General features: G+C 42.6%; 1 protein-coding gene across 1 annotated transcript in view; it reads left to right on the top strand.

The window, feature by feature from the left end:
- The window catches only part of PEF1 (penta-EF-hand domain containing 1), a 37,183-nt gene extending 18,415 nt beyond the window's left edge, over positions 1–18,768 (top strand). Inside the window, exon 5 of the mRNA XM_077481946.1 lies at positions 15,100–18,768. Within this exon, the coding sequence (XP_077338072.1) occupies positions 15,100–15,329 (230 nt within the window). The 3' untranslated portion in view covers positions 15,330–18,768. The remainder of the gene's footprint in view (positions 1–15,099) is intronic.
- The last annotated feature ends 1,177 nt before the right edge of the window (positions 18,769–19,945 follow it).

Below are 19,945 nucleotides of genomic sequence, written 5' to 3'. Positions count from 1 at the left end.
CAGCGCCTGGGGTTGGGGGGCTCACTTGGGAGACCGGTATACCCAGGGGTCCTGGAACCGCAGCCAAGCCAGGGAGTCCTCCAATTTCAGGGAACTTCTGGCAGTAGACAAGGCGCTAAGCTTCTTCCAGAAGCAGCTTCAGGGCAGAGAGGTACAGGTCCTCTCGCACAACCTGGTCACGGTTGCCTACCTGAACCACCAAGGGGGGACAAGGTCAGGCAGGCTGAGGAAGTTAGCACAGCAGATCCTAGAAGAAGCGGAAGGGAGGATCCTTTCACTTTCAGCGGTACATATAAAAGGGTCGCTCAATCTTCAGGCAGATTTCCTAAGCAGACAACCCATCCTTCAGGGAGAATGGGGGTTGAACAAAGAGGTTTTTGCCCTGGTGTACGGGCATTTCGGCAGGCCAGAAGTAGATTTATTCGCTTCCTGGAGGAATGCGAAAGTCCGCAGATTTTTCTCCCTCTACAAGGAACAGGGGGCAGAGGGGGTAGACGCCTTTGTACAGATGTGGGATTTCAGGCTGGCATATGCTGTTCCCCCACTAGCACTCATTCCCAGAGTTCTACAAAAGTTGGCTCAGTCAAGGACAGACCTGGTGCTGATAGCACCCTGGTGGCCAAAGAGGGCTTGGTTTCCCTCCATTCAGAACTGTTCAGTAGTGCCCCCGCTGCACCTGCCGGTACAATGAGACCTGCTCATTCAAGGTCCAGTCTTTCACCCCGACCAGGGACGTCTCTCTCTGACAGCATGGCTCTTGAGAGGGAAATCCTCCGTGACAGGGGTTGCTCGGAGAAAGTGATAGATAGTCTTCTCCTCAGTAGAAAGGGAGTCACCAGGAGAATTTATGCAAAGGTCTGGAAAGTTTACTCCCATTGGTTACTAGAGGTCGACCGATATATCGTCCGATATTTGCCGTTTTTTAATTAATCGGCATCGGCCGATTGTGCTGGTAAAAAGCCGATATAGAACTGCAGTGGGACTTTGAAATGACTTCTGTATAGAAGTCAGTGTAAGTTGCCATAGAAACGACTTTCCTCCTCTCTGGGCAGTCTGCCAAGAAAAGAACAAAATGATACAATGTTTACACTTGAATGAATGAAGTCATCTCTGTGTGTAGAAGTTCTCAGTTTAACCATTTAAAGACTAAATCTTTTCTGACACTTGTTGCTTACAAGTAAAAATCCAGTATTTTCTGCCAGAAAATCACTCAGACCCCCCAAAAATTATATATATTTTTTTAGCAGAGATCCTAGGGAATAAAATAGCGGTTGTTGCAATATTTTATGTCACACGGCATTTGCACAGAGGTCTTTCAAATGCATTTTTTTGGGGAAAAAATACACTATTTAAAAAATAAAATAAAAACAGTAAAGTTAGCCCTTTTTTTTTTTTTTTTTTTTTTTTTTTGTCCAAAAGTTTTTTGACTACCTGCTTTTATTTAATACATAGGTGTTTTTTTTTTTTTTTTTTTTTATCTAAATCATACCTACAAGTAAACTGATTGGAGGTTTGTTTTGTTTAATAAATGTTTAAATGTAAGAAATTTTCTGTATCACTTATGAAGGCTGCGTTCACACTGGAGCGGGCAGGCGTTGATGGTAAAATGCAAGTTTTAGCAGCTCTTTACCATCATTTTAGCGGTGCTATTTGGCTGCTAGTGGGGCACATATAACCCAGCTAGCGGCCAAGGAAGAGGTTAAATGCGCCCATGAAGCACTGCTGCCAAATCGCATTGCATGCGCTTCGGCAGTGGTGCCCATTCATATCAATGGGCAGGAGTGGTGGAGGAGCGGTATACACCACTCCAAACGTGCTGCTTGCAGGACTTTTTTTTTTTAAGATCCTGCCAGAGCATCGCCTCCGTGTGAAAGCACTCTGTCTTTCACACAGACTGCAGGGGAGCCATTTTGCAGGCACTTTACAGGCGCTATTTTTAGCCCAAAAGCGCCTGAAAAACGCCCCAGTGGGAAAGGTGTGTTAGATCAAGGGGGATTAAAAAAAAAATAATAATAATATATAAAAAAAGGAAAAAAATAAAGAAATAAAATAAAATCGGCCTAACATATCGGCCCAAAAAAATCGGCATCATATATCGGCTATCAGCCGCCATGATTTCTAAATATCGGCATTGGCCAGAGAAAAACCCATATTCGTCGACCTCTATTGGTTACAGTCTAAGAAGGGGGCTCTCCAGATGATACCTACTATCCTAGATTTTCTTCAAAAGGGGGGTGGACCAGGGATTAAAAAGATTTCTGTTGGCCAGGGAAAGGGTGACCCCAGTCAGGTCGGTCAGGTGCCCTCCGTGGGACCTATCCCTGGTGTTAGATGCCCTGACAAGAGGGCCCTTTGAGCCGGTGGCTCAGGTTTCCGTTCGATTATTATCATTTAAGTTAACCTTCCTTCTGGCTATTACCACGGCCAGAAGGGATAGTGATATACAGGCTCTTTCGATTAAGGAGCCGTTTTTGCGTATCCTAGAGGATAGGGTAATCCTCAGTCAGGATCCCCTTTTATTTGCCAAAAGTAGCTTCGGGGTTTCACAGAACACAGGAGATTATTCTCCCGTCCTTCTACCTGAATCCTAAGAATAAGGAAGAGGAAAGGTTCCATCTCTTAGCCCCTGTACACACGGTCGGAGATTTCCACAACCAAATCCGTCGGATTCTGCCCGTCGGATTTTGTCCGTCGGATCTTGTCCGAAACTGTTGCATACACACGGTCGGACAAAGTTGGCGAAAAATCCGATCTTTCAGAACGTGATGACGTAATTTTGTTACGATGGGACTACATTCAGGCTAGTAGCCAATAGCTTTGATGTAGGAATTGGATCTGAGCATGCGTGGCACTTGGTCCGATCAAAATGCTCTACACATGATCGGATTAGGTCCGACTGGCCCAGTTGGTCAGGAAATATTTCCAACATGTTGGAAAATTGGGTCGGACGGGGATTCGGACGGAATCAGTCCGATGCATACCACACACAGTCGGATTATCCGACGACACGGTCCGATAGGACACATTCCGACGGATTCTCCGACCGTGTGTACAAGGCTTTAGACGTCAGGCGCTGTCTCCTAGTGTACTTAGAGAGAGTAAGAGACATTAGGAGATCCAGTCACTTACTAATCACCTTCTCAGGGAAGAGAAAGGGTCTGCAAGCTTCTAAGCCAACGATAGCGAGAAGGATCAGACAGACCATAACTATAGCTTATGGGCAGGCAGGTAAACCAGTGCCTACCCACCTTAATGGCACATTCAACCAGGTCCCTGGCGACCTCCTGGGCAGAAAGGGCCGGCGCCTCAATCGACCAGATCTGCAGGGCAGCAACATGGACGAGCCACAAGACATTTCTGAGGCACTACAGAGTGGAGCTGTTGTCCCCTCAGGACTTGGCATTTGGCAGGAAGGTCCTACAAGCGGCTGTCCTGCCCTAAGGTAGGTCTGAACTTCTTGCTTATCCTCTCAGGTGTGCCGTCCTGGAAGATGACTGGAGAAAATGACCAGTTACACTTACCGGTAACGGGTTTTCTAGGAAATTTTCCAGGACGGCAGGCCTACTTCCCTACCCTTGTTTTGTTGGTGTGGTGTATTCACTCCTCACAGAATGTTCCCTCTGACACTGGTGTGGGGTTTTCCTTTGCCATAACTGAGGGTCTGAGGGAGGGGTGGGAACTTTTAAACTTGTTGATTGTGTTTCCTGTCAAGTGGACCAGTCATCTCTCAGGTGTGCCGTCCTGGAAGATTTCCTAGAAAACCCATTACCGGTAAGTGTAACTGGTCATTTTTCTACTTTGTTATAAAACCTGTTCAATAAAAAAAAAAAATCGAATATCTTCATAAATTTAGGCCAAAATGTATTCTGCTACATGAAAAAAGTAGAGGAAGACAAAACGGGATTATTAGGGTGCTAATCACTTAGTTTGAAAGAGAAACCCCCAAATGGGGGGTACAGAGACACAGATGATATGTAGTTGTTAAAAATAGAAAAACTTTTTATTTATTAACCACTTGCCGACCGCCGCACGACGATGTACATCCTATTTTTGAAGAGGGATATCTCGGTAACGGCAGCAGCTGCTGCCACAACCGAGATATCCATCTCTTCAGGCGGCGGTCGGCTGTACGATAACGGTGGTCTCCGTGGCGGATTTGCCGCGAGATCACCGCTATCGGCGGCGGGAGAGGTGCCACCCTCCCGCCGCCCTCCCGCACCTTCCGCCGCTTACCGGAGCCGTCGGTAGCGGAGGCGATCGGGTCCTTTCGTCTGCTGGGCATAGAGACAAGTGAGGCTAAGATGGCCCCCACTCGTCTCTATACCATAGGAGGGCGGAAGCGACGTCAAAACGTCACTTCCGCCCATACCTCTTAAAGGTATATATTTTTTTTTTAGATGTCAGATTTTCTTTTTCTTTTTTTTTTTTTTTTTTTTGCATTTTAGCCCAAATATGAGATCTGAGGACTTTTTGACCCCAGATCTCATATTTAAGAGGACCTGTCATGCTTTTTTCTATTACAAGGGATGTTTACATTCCTTGTAATAGGAATAAAAGTGATCCATTTTTTTTTTTTTTTTTAAAACAGTGTAAAAATAAAATCAATTAAAATAAATAAGAAAAAAAAATTTTTTTTTTTAAAACACCCCGTCACGACTAGCTTGCGCACAGAAGCGAGCGCATACGTCAGTAGCGCCCGCATATGAAAACGGTGGTCAAACCACACATGTGAGTTATCGCCGCGATCGGTAGAGCAAGAGCAATAATTCTAACCCTAGACCTCCTCTGTAACGCAAAAAATGCAACCTGTAGAATTTTTTAAATGTCGTTTATGGAGATTTTTGAGGCTAAAAGTTTGACGCCATTCCACAAGCGGGCGCAATTTTGAAGCGTGACATGTTGGGTATCAATTTACTCGGCGTACCATTATCTTTCACAATATAAAAAAAAATTGGGCTAATTTTACTGCTGTCTTATTTTTTTATTCAAAAAAGTGAATTGAATTTTTTCCAAAAAAAAGTGCGCTTGTAAGACCGCTGCGCAAATACGGTGTGAAAAAAAGTATTTCAATGACCGCCATTTTATTCTCTAGGGTGTTAGAAAAAAAACAATATAAAATGTTTGGGGGTTCTAAGTAATTTTCTAGCAAAAAAAACTGTTTTAAACATGTAAACCCCAAGTCTGAAAAAGAGGCCTGGTCCTTAAGTGGTTAATTATACATAATTCTTTAAAATACAGAACAAATATTCGAGGTTACAAGTGAACCACTTTGATGATTAAGAATTTAAATATCCACATTTAGTCAATTAATTCAATTGAAGTTACACTTGGCTATTCTGATGGAGTCCCAACATGTTTCGCCTAAACAAAGGCTTCTTCAGGGAAGCCAGTAATTGACGTGGAGTGGTTACAAGAAATGCAAGATTCACTGTAGACAAAGCAAGGCAAAAACTGTAAAATAGGTCTCAAAAATCAATGCAGCCCAAACCCTTCATATTAGCAAGGATTAAGAAATCGAAACAAAGCTTAATATTGAAAGTAGGATGAATTTAGAAAAGCTTTTGTATAATTGAAATATGTATGTATACCTACCTACCCCCAACCAAAGGCCCTGCCACAGCTGTTGATTAGAGAAGCCTTTAAGACATGGAAAGCGGACCAATTAGAAAGTCCCCAAATGGTGCCTGCAGGGGATAAATAGAATAGACAAATGCCCACTAATGTTAAAATATATAGGGTACATTTGGCCCCCATTAACGAGCTACATAGCTAAAAAAGTGTTTACTGTATAAATTTATTGAAGGTTTTTGAAGACCTACCTGAATGAGTAAGTCTTTAATGTGTATCATACATGGGACTTAGTGCCCAAATAAGGGGTGAAAAGTTCCCTATTGGCGATAGAATTGGAGTACAAAAACCTAAAATATTAATGAAAAGGGTCTCATTGATAATCAAGTATTCAGATAGATGTTAAACTTTGAATTAACAAGCAAGAACTGAGTTAATGCTTGTATTATAATATAAATGTGGCGTTATGCTCTATTTGCTTCGATAGGTATCAAAGAGGCTTACCCAATAACTAACAGGTATTAAAAGTACACATGCTCCACTGTGATCCAGTCTGATACGCACTACAGCTGGAGGATCTATCAATAGATCAGGTGCATGACAAAGTCCTGCAACAAGCTCAGACCGATCCTATTAAATACAAATATAATTAAATAAGGTTAAAAACTCAAATGACCAAATTATGGGGAAGAAGATATGGACGGTGTGGAGCAATCCAAACTAAAACCCTTGGACTAACCTTAAAGTAGTGCTATCCAGGCGACAGTGTCCTGCAGAGCCAGCACAGGCTCACAGCGTGAGTGTTCCATTTATCCCCCATTCACTTGGTGTCACGTCACGTACGCCAAGTGAAAGCGGACAGTAGAGCAGCGCTGTGCATGCGTGCCGAGTGGTGGAGCCTACAATCCCCATGATGCCCCGCAGCGGAGGCTCCGTTTCCACGGCAACCCCTACGCCGCTACGGGCATTCATGGGGCTTGCGGAGGTAACAGCATAAGGATGTTTGCTGTGAGGCAGCGGAATGCTGCAAGTGGTCAACCATCCGGGACATGCTAATTGTTATAGCAGCCTGCATACTAATGGGTCGGGCTTCCACACAGCCCGACCCGTGCGTCCATACAGACACCGATCATGGGGAAAAAAGTCCGCTCCCAAAGAATTCACTATCGAGAGGCTGGGCACACGGGGAAAGGAAATAGTAATAATAATGCTGATGTGAATAAGTCAAAGTTATTTTGGGTGAAAATATAAAGTTATAACGATAAATAGATTTAATCATTTAAGATAACAGAAAGAGTAGTGGGCTGCATTTAGTTACCAAAAGTTGCGAAAACAATCAATAGAAGAATTTACAGCATAGTTACAATATGGAGATGTAAAAATTACACATATAGTTTAATATATGATAGTAATAAAATAATTCATAGAGGATAGGACATCTGTAGTATTTATACATTTTAAATGCAGGAGACACAAATATAATCCCACATATAAACATGGATATAGCAGAAAAAATTAAAACACAAACATAATATTGAACATACTGGACACCAATGTAGAATCATATAGCAATATTTATGATAGCTTAAACCTTAACGAAAAAACATAAGAAATGTGAGATTGGGGGAAATGAAGAAAAAAAAAAAAAGAAGCCTTTGTTTAGGCGAAACATGTTGGGACTCCATCAGAATAGCCAAGTGTAACTTCAATTGAATTAATTGACTAAATGTGGATATTTAATTCTTAATCATCAAAGTGGTTCACTTGTAACCTTGAATATTTGTTCTGTATTTTAAAGAATTATGTATAATTAATAAATAAAAAGTTTTTCTATTTTTAACAACTACATATCATCATCTGTGTCTCTGTACCCCCCATTTGGGGGTTTCTCTTTCAAACTAAGTGATTAGCACCGTAATAATCCCGTTTTGTCTTCCTCTACTTTTTTCATCTAACTACTCTGGGATGAGGTGCCTTGATAATTTTTTGCCCTGCCTGTTTTTTTTTCTTTTTCTTTCCCTTGATTCTGCTACATGTCTTTGGTAAAAAAGAAAAAAAAAGCAGTCTCTATGTGTGAAAGTTATAACGTCTACAAACTATGGTGTGTGTGTGTGTGTGTGTGTATATATACTGCAATTCACGCAGGTACAGATGCTATACTGTAATGGCGATAATCAGCGACTTTATAGTGTGACTGTGATAGGGTGGCGCGCAATCGGACGCTAACAGACACCATCTGGGAGCATCACTAATTGCCACTGACATCGCTAGTGACACTAATACAGTGATCACTGACAATACTATACACTGACAAACTAATAACGACACTGGCTAGGAAAGGGTTAACATCTAGGGGTAATGTGTGCTGCTTTTACTTTTCTATCTGGCTGTTTTTTTCTCCTTGCTTTGCAGGGAAAAGAAACGGCCAGATCACTGCTCAGTGTAAACACTCAGGACTCTGTGCTGTGATTAGACACAGCCAGTCAGCAGGTCTCAGCCATAAATCATTGTCTGGAACATGCAGAGAAAATCGTGCTACATCCATGCATGCGCAACGGAAAACCCAATCAGTTAAATTAGGACTGCTACTTATGCCCAAAAAACCTCACTGAAGTGCACGGGGCATACGTAGTATTTGCTGCTCGCTACCCCACCGCAATCCGCTGCTTTTACTGCACATTTCTGTCTGTAAAAATTACAGCTGGAAGTTTTTTTTTTTTTTGTAAGTACAGCAGCCAGCACTAGCCACCGCTGTCAAAAAATGACCACCTGATCAGTGTTTTCATTGGCATGTGTCTGATATACAAAGTAATATGTTAATGTTACTTTGTATTTACGTTGGTCCATTCATCTGCAGATCAGTGGGGTGAGCTATATAATTTTTTTTTCTTTTTTATTCCTGTTTTTTTAAAACATTGAAGTACAAACATAGGCTCCTGTATGACAGTCTAAAGAAATCCAGGTTCTATGTGATGCATAAGCCTCATAAGGTAAACAAAACAATTTCCCTGACTGAGCCAAATCCTACTACAGGCATACCCCACTTTTAATTACACAAGGGGGTTTATTTACTAAAGCTGGAAAGTGCAAAATCAGGCTCACATCTGCATAGAAACCAATGAGCTTCCAGGTTTTATTACCAAAGCTTAATAGAACAAGCTGGGGTTAGAAGCTCATTGGTTTCTATGCAGAAGTAGTAAATAAACCCCATTGTGTACTTAAAAGTGGGGTATGCCTGTACATTTTTGTGGCACACAATTATCCTCCCATACACTGCAACTCACCATGCGTGGATTTCAGCAATAGAGACAGTGCTGTCAATCTATAAAGCTTTGGGCAGGCAAAAATGCTACAGGCTTGTGAATCAGCGGTGACAGTGCTGATAGCTAAGCCCCTGCAAAACTTTTCATCTCACTGTAGTGCAAGCAGGCACACCCTACATGAGTACGGACTCTACTCTGAATTCATGAGCAGTGTAGCATTGTTGCCACACAATCACAGAAAGCTACACTAGGTAGACTTCTCTGAGAGGATTAACAAGAGAGAACTAGAAGTGCAAATGTGCTAAAATTGAGTTTTTTCAGTTTGCAGTAATAGATCTTCTCTATCCACTGGTTGACACGTCCTGTCATTCTGCCTCACTGGTACAATTCCTCCTTCCCCCCCCCAGTCGCCACCAATTGACAGCTTTTAGGCTACATGCACACCAGCAATTAGCGCTGGTGCAAATTGTAGCAGTAGGAATCTTTTGATTCCTGCTGTGGCTCTTGGTGGCTAAGTTTTAGCCCCTTTCATTAAAATGTCAGGTCCCTGGTGGCACAGCTATTCACCCAATGATGTTACTAGGTGACCACGCCCCTTATTTTCTTTAGGGAAAGCGGGAAGCAGAGCTGTTAGTCGGGAGCCAAGTGTTGAACCTTTTTTTTTTATTTCTTTTTTTGGATGCTGGTTGGCAGGTGGTGTTCATAATGATTGACGCTGGAATTCCAGTGTCAATCATTATTATTTTTGGTGAATAAGTGCACTATACTCATTCACAGGTCAGGTCTGTGGGGGAAAAAGCCATTGTCCTCATTAAAATGGGGACAAGGTGCTTTAGCACCCCCCTCGTGCTGAAGGCATGTGATTCACAAAGCTCTATTTGTGGGAATAAAACGAAATCAATTTTATTTGGGTACAGTGTTGCAGGACCGCACAATTGTCCGTTAAAGCATCGCAGTGCCGTATCACAAAAAATGGCCTTGTCAGGGTAAAACTTTTTTTCCGGAGCTGAAGTGGTTAAACAGGGCAAATTATAGAATACAATTTACACTTTTTTTTTCTCTACAGTAACGCTATTATTATTATTGTTATTATTATATTTTTTTATTTTTTTTGTGAACACATCAAAAAGTGTTTTATTTATTTTTGTGTGACATTTTCTGCATAAAAAAAAAAAAAAAAGACAATATCACATAATTAAAGCCTTGTATGTCCATAAAAAATAACCTACCGTATATACTCGAGTATAGGCCGACCCGAATATAAGCCGAGGCCCCCAATTTACCCCCAAAAAACTGGAAAACTTATTGACTCGTGTATAAGCCGAGGGTGAGACATGGCTGTCCATCCCTGTGTGTCCGTCCATCCCTGTGTGTGTGTCCGTCCATCCATCCCTGTGTGTGTGTCCATCCATCCATCCATCCCTGTGTGTGTGTCCGTCCATCCATCCCTGTGTGTGTATCCATCCATCCATCCATCCATCCCTGTGTGTGTGTGTGTGTGTATTCATCCATCCATCCATCCCTGTGTGTGTGTGTGTGTGTGTGTGTGTGTGTGTATCCATCCATCCATCCATCCATCCCTGTGTGTGTGTGTGTGTGTGTATCCATCCATCCATCCATCCATCCCTGTGTGTGTGTGTGTGTGTGTCCGTGCAGCCTTGTGTGTGTGTCCAGCCTACCTGTGTCCCAAGCCTCCGTCCCGAGCCGCCGTCGTCCCGAGCCTCCTCCGTCCCGTGCCTCCTCCGTCCCGTGTCGTGCCGATGGATCGCCGCTCCAGGATCGCCGCTCTTCTCGGCGGCCATTCTACAATTCAAAAGCCGCGCCTCCGCCTCCGCCTGTGATAGGCGGAACACTCAATTTCCCAGCAGCCTGTGTTCCGCCTATCACGGACATCCTCTCATACTCGTCCGTAGTATGAGAATGAACGGATGTCCGTGATAGGCGGAACACTGACTGCTGGGAAATTCAGTGTTCCGCCTATCACAGGCGGAGAAGGAGGCGCGGCTTTTGAATTTTAATGTCCGCCGTCTGTCTGCTCGATACGCTGATCGAGCAGTCAGACAGCGGTGACTCGAGTATAAGCCGAGGGGGCACTTTCAGCCTCAAAAAAGAGGCTGAAAATCTCGGCTTATACTCGAGTATATACGGTATGTATTAATATTGTTATCTTAAGCAGTGACAAAGGTACTGTCGAATTAACGGGCCCATAGTAGAAATGTAAAGATTGCTGTGGTCCATAGGGTGTGTAGAGTTGTGAGAGCAGATATAGTTAATATACTTAATAATTTAAAATCTAACTTCTCTGTTAGAATGAGAGGTAGTGGTGATGCCTTCAGTACACTGGATTCCAGATAAGGTGCTTTGCAGACCCCGTTCTGGTAACAAGTTAGCCACTAAGTGCTTTCCAGTTCTAGAACTGTTGTCATTGCCTCAGTGCTTGCTCTATCAGTAGTCCAATTGGGAGCTACCTCATTTGCTTGGATTACTGGGAAACTTTACAATTTCTGCCTTCCACTGGTTCCCAGTATTAAAGGAGTTAATGCTGTACTGGGTGCCCCTAGCTCACACTCTAGTGATAGCTTTGATGCTGCTTGCAGCGGACCAACCAATGCAGACAATGTCTGTGGCCTAGATTAATTTAGCCCTATGCCTATCACATCTTTGGAGCCTTCCCTCCAATAGTTGTGGCTAACTCTTCTGTTCTATTAACTAAGGTCTTTACTACAATCATGCATGATATCACAGCCCACACCACCCAGTTATTTTCTTACTGCAGAGGCCACAAGTGCAGTTCTGCAGATTCTGTATCTGTTTTGCCCATGATGTTACCTTGAGCCATCAGCCGCTGAGACTGATTCTGAGTCGCTCCTGTCCTTGCTGGACAACTTTGCCTCAGGATTCACAGTCTTCTGTTTATTGCTTTTAAATTAAAGACTATTTAAGTTCCTATTAATGTGGTGTGCCACACTCTGAAACTAGAGAAACAGCTTGTTGCTTCTACTAGTACTATTCCTAGTCTCTAAGAAGACAAAGCCTTCCTGGTTTTCTAATTCCTTCTCTACAGAGATAGTAAACACCCTGACAAGACATTTGCTGTCCCCAAGCACTTGTCAGCTTTGTATCCGTTTGAAGGGGACTTTGTTAAAATGTGGTCTGCCCCCGGTGTGGATCCAGCAGTGCCCTGCTTTAACGGAGCAGCCACTATTCTGGTGGAGGATGTTCCTGTCTTTAGGGACCCAACTAATGGTTGGAAGCCTCCCCTACAGCTCTGTTCTCACTGGCATGTCCTGCTTTTCAGCTTATCTTACCTGTTGTATTTGCTTTGCCAAACTCTGGCTGATTGGTCAAAGTCCATTAGAAGGGATCTTGTCACCACTGCAGTTGATTCGCTGATCATAAAATGCCAGATGCAAACGATTGTTACTTTAAACTACAGGTTTGATGGGTTGCAGAGGCCTTACTTTTCCAGAGCTTGGCTCCCTGTCCACCTGCAAGGTCTTGGGCTCAATGTCCACCAAACCCTGAGACAAACCTTTTATGGCATTAAGGTGTGCTCCCACTTTACAAAGTCTTCGCTATCATGAACAGATCACATCCTTGGGTGCAGAAAGTTGTTCACAGAGGGTACAAGCTACCGCTATTCCCCCTTTTCGTCTCCAACCTTCCCTTTCTACTGCAGAGATTAGTGGATCCCAATGTAGCTTTTTCTGGGCTTCTGGATCAAGATGTCATTCTCCAATTTTCTGTGGCAGAACAGTTTCCAGTGTTTTTCTCCAGCCTGTTCGGTTTTAAAACCTAATGGGGGCATCTGCCCCATCTTAGATCTGAAAGCACTGAATGTCTTCATTCAAGTGTAGTAATTCCACATGTAATCCACTTGGACCTCCTAGACTTTTTAGACACCAAGGTGCTGGCCCCAGTACTAGCCCTGCTGTAATCATGTGGCATCCCCATTAAGGAATACTTAAATGACCTCCTGTTGTTGAGATAACAGTAGGCCAAGCTCTAAATTTAATATTTAGCCTTGACTCTCCAGTTACTGCAACAGTTCTGGAACCAACTAATTTTGAGTACTTTTGGTATAGTCCCATGCCAGAGTATTTCTTCCCCAGGAATCTTTTATTTCAAACATTTTTATTGAAAAGCTTTATCAAGGATCAATCCCATTTCTTTTTTCTTAATCAACCTGGAGGATGGGGTAAACGGTTCAATCTCTGTATTTGCGGACGATACTAAGCTAGGCAGGGCAATAACTTCTCCGCAGGATGTGGAAACCTTGTAAAAAGATCTGAACAAATGAATGGGGTTGTGAACTACATGGCAAATGAGGTTCAATGTAGAAAAATGTAAAATAATTTGGGTGACAAAAATATGAATGCACTCTATACATTGGGGGGAGGACTTCTGGGGCAATCTAGGATGAAAAAGGACCTGGGGATCCTAGTAGATAGGCTCAGCAATGGCATGCAATGCCAAGCTGCTGCTAACAAAGCAAACAGAATATTGGCATGCAATAAAAAGCGGATCAACTCCAGAGATAAAACGATAATTCTGGCACTCTATAAGACTCTGGTCCGGCCGCACCTAGAGTATGCTGTCCAGTTATGGGCACCAGTCCTCAGGAAGGATGTACTGGAAATGGAGCTAGTACAAAGAAGGGCAACAAAGCTAATAAAGGATCTGGAGGATATTAGCTATGAGTAAAGGTTGCAGTCAAAGTTGCTGTTAAATGCCCTTTCCAGCCATAGCTTAGGGCTCACTCAGGGCAGATAGTCACCATATATAAATGTGGAGTAAAGAATAGAAAAAGATAAGGGGGGGGGGGGTTCTGGGCACCCTGCTGGCGCTTCAGGTAATCTGGCTGTTTCTGCAACATTGGACCATCCTGATGGAGGGTCATTCCATCTGGATTTAGCTGGAGATAGCCATGGCAGAGACTTAATTCAAGAACTACAACAAAATGTCGCCCATCTGCACACTGATTTTGCTTATAGTACACTCCTCTTACTAAAAAATTGCTTCAGATTTGTCTCCTACCCATGGGAAAACCCCTTCTAAAGTGTTTCACCCAGTAGGGGCTTAATTGTTTATGCCACCTCTAAGCCCCTATTGGCCAAAACATGTGCGAGGGGGTTCTCCCATGGGTAGCAGACCAAGGTGAAGGCATTTTTAACTAAGAGGAGCTCACTATATGCCGAGGCAGTGTGCGGACAGGTGCAAATTTGTTGTAGTCTTCAGTGTGTCTAACAAGCCAGTATTCAACCCCACCAGCACCTGCAAACATTGTGGCCAGATGGCTGGGATAACAGAATGGCCCATTTGAGTGGTATCATTTTTTATTTATTTTTTGTCTACTAAAATAAAAAGGCATGTATCAACCATATGAAAGGAACCAGAAGTCTCAGGCCGCGTACACACGGGCGGACTGTTCGCCCAACTTAGTTTGTCAAACAATCCGACAAACAGTCCGCTCAAAATTTGCATGAGCAGACTTGACCACACACGATGAACGAACAGTCCGCTGAAAGCGTGCGCGATGACGTGAACGGCACGTGCGACGGGACTAGAAAAACGACGTCCTATACACTGCAATGCAACCTTCGGCGTGTAAATCCTTTCTGAGCATGCGCGGAACTTAGTTTGACGAACAAGCCTACACACGAGCGGACTGTCCGCTCAAACCAAGTTTCAGCGGACTGTCTTACGGGAATTCCGAAAAACTTTGTTCGTCAGACTGTCCGCTGAAGCCCACACATGAGCGGACTGTCCGCTGAAACACTGTTCAGCGGACAAAGTTGGGCGAACAGTCCGCCCGTGTGTACGCGGCCTCACTGTGTCGAGAGGTAGAGCACATCCTGTCTGCTGTTTTATATTCCAGGTGTGGACAGTTGACAGATTTCCTCAGCAGGCAGCATCTGGACCTGTGGGAGTGGTTATTTCATCCAGTGATGTTCAAGGAGGTCTACATCCAATATCCCAGGACCTGTGTCACAGGTGTGGGACGTTTAGATGTAGACCTCCAGGTTCAACAAATTAGATACAGAGATCTTCTAGCAGAAGCAGTGGATTCTACAGTGACGCCACGGTATCTGTACATCCTGACCTGTGCCTTTCCCACCCTGAAACTTATTGACTGTTTTGCACGAGGAGAATGGTCTGGCATGCATTTTTAGTGATAACCCCACATTGTTTTATTTATTATTTTTTTTTTTTTTATGATTTTCCTGATGGTCAGTTGTTTTACATTGTGCATGTTATCTCTTCAAAGCTCTTTCCCAGATGGGATACAGTCTGAGTCCACAGTTTGTGCAACAAGTGATGACGCGATATGCTCCACGCTCTGCCAACATGACCTTGCAGCTAGATGGCTTTATACAGGTCTGTACCAGGCTGCAGAGTATGACAGAATCATTCCGTGAAAAGGACACAGCACGATCCGGCAATGTACGGCTAAGCTATGACGACTTCCTCACCGCGTTTGTGGGACGCCTTCTTTAAAATCATGACAGCTGTAAAACCTCACATTCTTGTTCCTTGACATATATCCTTCCCCCATGTGATGAACAGATGCTTACATTTAAAGAGATGCTGTGGCAATTCCTGTATACACAAACCATGTTACATTTTCTGTCAGTCTGGTTCCTGTAAATAGAATTACATATTGCCAACCTGTAATTTAACCTTTTTACCTAATATTCTTCCTACTAAATTGTACAGCACTTTTGTAATATGTAGGGTTATAATCTTGAAAGTGGCTTACATACAAATATGTATCATCTCACTCTTTCAGATAACATTGGTACGACTGTAATATTATGATGCCTACTCTTTACTAAACAGAGCTTTTGAGAGCTTGAGCACTACACAAATTATCCTATTGCATTTAAGATGAAAAATACATTCAAATTTAAAGTCCAACTTAAGCCAAAACTTTTCTTCAGTTTTGGACAGAGTCTCTGTATGCATTGGGAAGTTCCCCTCATTTTCTTTTGTGATAAAAAGCGATGGGAAATCTTTCCAGTGGGGACACAGACTGCAACAATATTCATTTTTTCATTAATGTGGTGTCGAGTTAGAACTTCTGGCGGGTTAGTATTTACACCTCTGTGTTTCTATCTACCTTCATTTTATGCTGTGATGTAAGAGGGAATGAAAGTCAGATACAATCTCCCCAACAGGGTCACTTACAGCGGTAAAATAATGACAAATATTTACTCTTCCCTAGTTTATTCAGAAAAAAAAAACAAATGTTGGCTGGATTTGGGCTTCAAATTTCGATTAATTTTATTAATAAATTTTGAGTACTTGGTTTTAAATGATCAGTAGATGTTATTTTATAATTGATATAGTTGTATTTGGCTTGTTATAAAAAAGATAGTGTTCTGAATGACAGGTGCAATTCCAAACTGCTTTACATTTTAAGTTTTATATATATATATATACCAGCTTTATGTTCAGGCTGCTCTGTTATATTTGTGTTCGTGTTGGCTATTATACATGGGCTTCAGCCTCAAAAGCAAGTAAAATTCAGAAAAAAACACTTGTAAATAGCAAGTTTAAATTTAGTGTGGGAAGAGATGTTCACAAATGCATTCACACCGGCCTATATAAAGGAATAAAGACAAACTAACGCAATTTAATATAAACACAAGTGTATACTCCTTCATAATATACAATTTAAACACCTAATTCTACATCAGTGAAAAATGCTTACAAACTGATTTCAGGAACAAAACATAAATGCCCATGTACACTAGACCTTAAGCAGATCCTATATGCAGCTTGATGTTTGTTGAAAGTACCTTATTGCTTAGTGAATGAATAAGTATGGAGTGCGCTATTGCCCTATGTATGAAACGGTGTATTGTATAAAGTATATTACCTGCATAGAAATCATTTCCAAGCTCAAAACTCAATAGCAAAGACATTGAGAAGATGACTATTGGCAAATAACATTCCTAGCTTGCCCATGGGGTCTAGTAATGTAGGAAGCTACCAGTTCTTTAATATATGAAATTGAGCAGAATTGGCAAAGCAAAAGCAGCTTCTTATTTAATGTACCTCTTGAAGGCAGCCACACGCATATATTCAGCCACTTGGGGGGCGGGCCTTAATGTGGATCGGCCGCATATATGCGGCCCTCTTAAATCAACTTTCCATGCTTGGAGAGCGTTCCCTGCATCCTCGCAGCACAGTAGCTGGCGGGGATTGGTTGGCTCCCGATGCATACTTGCGATTGTGAGCTTTCGTGTCATGGGACAGCCGACTGCCTGTCTCCTCCCGGCTTTTAGAACTCTTAAAGGGTAAATTCACCTTTTACAGAAAATCTGTAAGGTGAACTTACACTGGACCCTCTCCCCATCCTGATCCTTCAGTCCCACTGACCTTGAGTTCTGCGATCTCCCGCCCTGGCACATCGTATATCCGCTTGGTCCAGGATTTGTAATCTCTTCAGCTTTCTCTCCTCTTCTCTTCTCCCCTGCTGACAGGACGGTCTACACAGGTTCTAATTGGACCCTGACCAGTTAAAATGCCACCCATAGTACCTTTTACGAGGTTTTAGAAGATTGAGCTGTGGGGATTTCAAATTCCTGGACCGGTAAAGCGGCTATACAATGTGTTACAGAGGGAGATTGTGGCATTCAAGGTCAGCTGGACGGGGGGGGGGGGGGGGGGGGGTGAGGAGAGAGGGTCCAGTGTAAATTCACCTTACAGATTTTCTGTAAAGGTGAACTTGCCCTTTAGAGAGCTGGGAGGCGGTTGGTGCAAAACGGTTATACGAAAACTGGACTACCAATTTATGTATAAAAGCTGACATTGTCCCTTTCTTTATCACAGTGTTGTTTTAAACATGGGTCTCAGACAGGGTCCTGTAAATGCTCACTGAAGGTACAACCCCATGTGTGAATGTGCCAAGACAAACCCAGAACGTTAGTATGAAGGCACCATGGAGGTTGATTTACTAACGCTGGAGAGTGCAAAATCTGGTGCAGCTCTGCATCAGCTTCCAGGTTTGAATTGAACAAGCTGAAGTTAGAAGCTGATTGGCTACCATGCACAGCTGCACCAAATTTTGCGCACTCCAGTTTTAGTAACCACCATGTGTACATTCATTTTAAAAACATTTATACAGTAATATATTAAAGCTATTTTAATTCATTTTGATTTGCAATAAATTAGATTTTGTGCAATACTTGCATAAACACTTTATTTTTATTTTGTATGGTCTCCAGTTTTAAAATGCCATTAAGCACTGTGGTAAAAAAAAGGAAACTTCTAGCATGTATTCTCAAAGTACCTTCTATTTTTTCAGCTGCTTACAAATCTCCACATTCCTTCCTTTTTTTTTGCTGCTGTAAACCTTTAAAACTTTCTGTTAGAGGGGTGTCTACGTTCTTTATGGTCCCAGTTTAATGTAAGACCATAGCCATGCTCTCTTGCTCGCTCCCGAGACTAGGGACCATGACCATGGACTATGGGGTGTGTAGTGTGCATAGGGCAGTGCACATGACTCCTAACTAATGTGCACTGCTTGTCTCAAAAATAAATAAATAAAACAAGTAAGAGGGGAAAAGGAGATGTTCAGGATCTCACAGACAATGTTACGAAACACAGATGCAATTTCATAAAAATAGACTACAGAGCTATTAATACTGGATGCATGTGATTTTTTTGGAGAATAAGGATATTGTTTAGTTTCGCTTTAAAGTTTTTATATTCCAACAATATTTTATGTACTTGACCAATTTGTTTCAGGTATAAGGAGGCAAACAGCTGCTTGGAGTTTTATTTGTTAAACTGCGGTATCGTTTTGTATAAAACCTAAAAAAGTTGTCATTTGTATTTGCCAAAGCTTTTTAAGGCCCCTGAGCTTTTCAGGAAAATGGGTTTCTCTATAAATAAATAAAAACATGTACATGTAAGGAGATAACTAAAACTGTGTCTCTTTTTTGTGTGTGCTACCAGAGATATTATTTATCATATAATACTATGTATGGGTATATAAATATACTGTATATATGTATGGGATGTATTTGTTTTAAATGTATGTATTAGGGATGCGCCGCTAATAGGGGTGCAACGGATTGTCGCCGATCTGTTTTCCGAACGGATCACCCCGCTCGGATCAGCACATGCCGCGCTCCGCGGTCTCGGCCTTAGGAAATGCCACGGCTTTGGCCTAGCTCCAAAGGGGTGGCCATCTTTCTACACCCAGGCGTTTACAGTGTGATCGCTCCGACGGAGCGATCTATTGTAAACAAACCGGCGTCATGTCATGACGCTGGTTTCTCTCTCCTCTCCCAGTACTAATCTGTACAGTGGAGGGTATAGATCTGATGGAAGCAGCCATCCCTCAATACCATGCCATACTCTGCAATACCCTGCCAATACTCTGCCATACCCTGCAATACCCAGCCATACTCAGCCAATATTACAGGGGGGGAGATTGTGGATATTACAGTGGGGACTATACGGTGGTGGAATTTTCACAGGTTTTTGCAAATTCAATTATTATTTGCTGATCCGAAAAATGATCCGATCCGTTAATCTGATCCGGGGAACAATCCGATTTGTGAGTTTTTTGATCCGTTGCACCCCTAGCCGCTAAAGAGTATTTTCACAAGTACTTGTGAGTATGCCGAAACCGATGCTTTGCGGTGCGATTTGCATCAATACAAAATGAGTGGGCAAAAGTCACACTGCAAAGAATCGCATACAGTTTGAACAGGAATGCCTTGCGATTTCTGCAAGAATTGCATACGATTTCCCCCTCTGCTTGTGTGTGTGTGTGTGTGTGTGTGTGTGTGTGTGTGTATGTGTATGTGTATATGTGTGTGTGTGTATATATATATATATATATATATATATATATATATATATATATATATATATATTTGGGGCAGCTACAGGGGGTACATTTCACCCCTCCCCGACACAAGGGGAAAAGCATATAGGCTTCAATGCCACTAAGTGGGAGCATATGATGTGTGTGTGTGTGTGTGTGTGTGTGTGTGTGTGTGTGTGTGTGTGTGTGCGCGTGTGCGTGTGTGTGTGTTTAGCTACACTTTTTTAATATTTGAAGGGGCTATCCATCCAGTGATATTTCAGCTAAA

The sequence above is a fragment of the Lithobates pipiens genome, unplaced genomic scaffold (assembly GCF_037356315.1).
Source record: "Lithobates pipiens isolate NorthernLeopardFrog02 unplaced genomic scaffold, aLitPip1_a1.2 Scaffold_16, whole genome shotgun sequence".
In the NCBI taxonomy this organism is placed as follows: Eukaryota; Metazoa; Chordata; class Amphibia; order Anura; family Ranidae; genus Lithobates; species Lithobates pipiens.
Note: the sequence above shows the minus strand (reverse complement) of the source record. Positions and strands in the feature narration are given on the sequence as shown.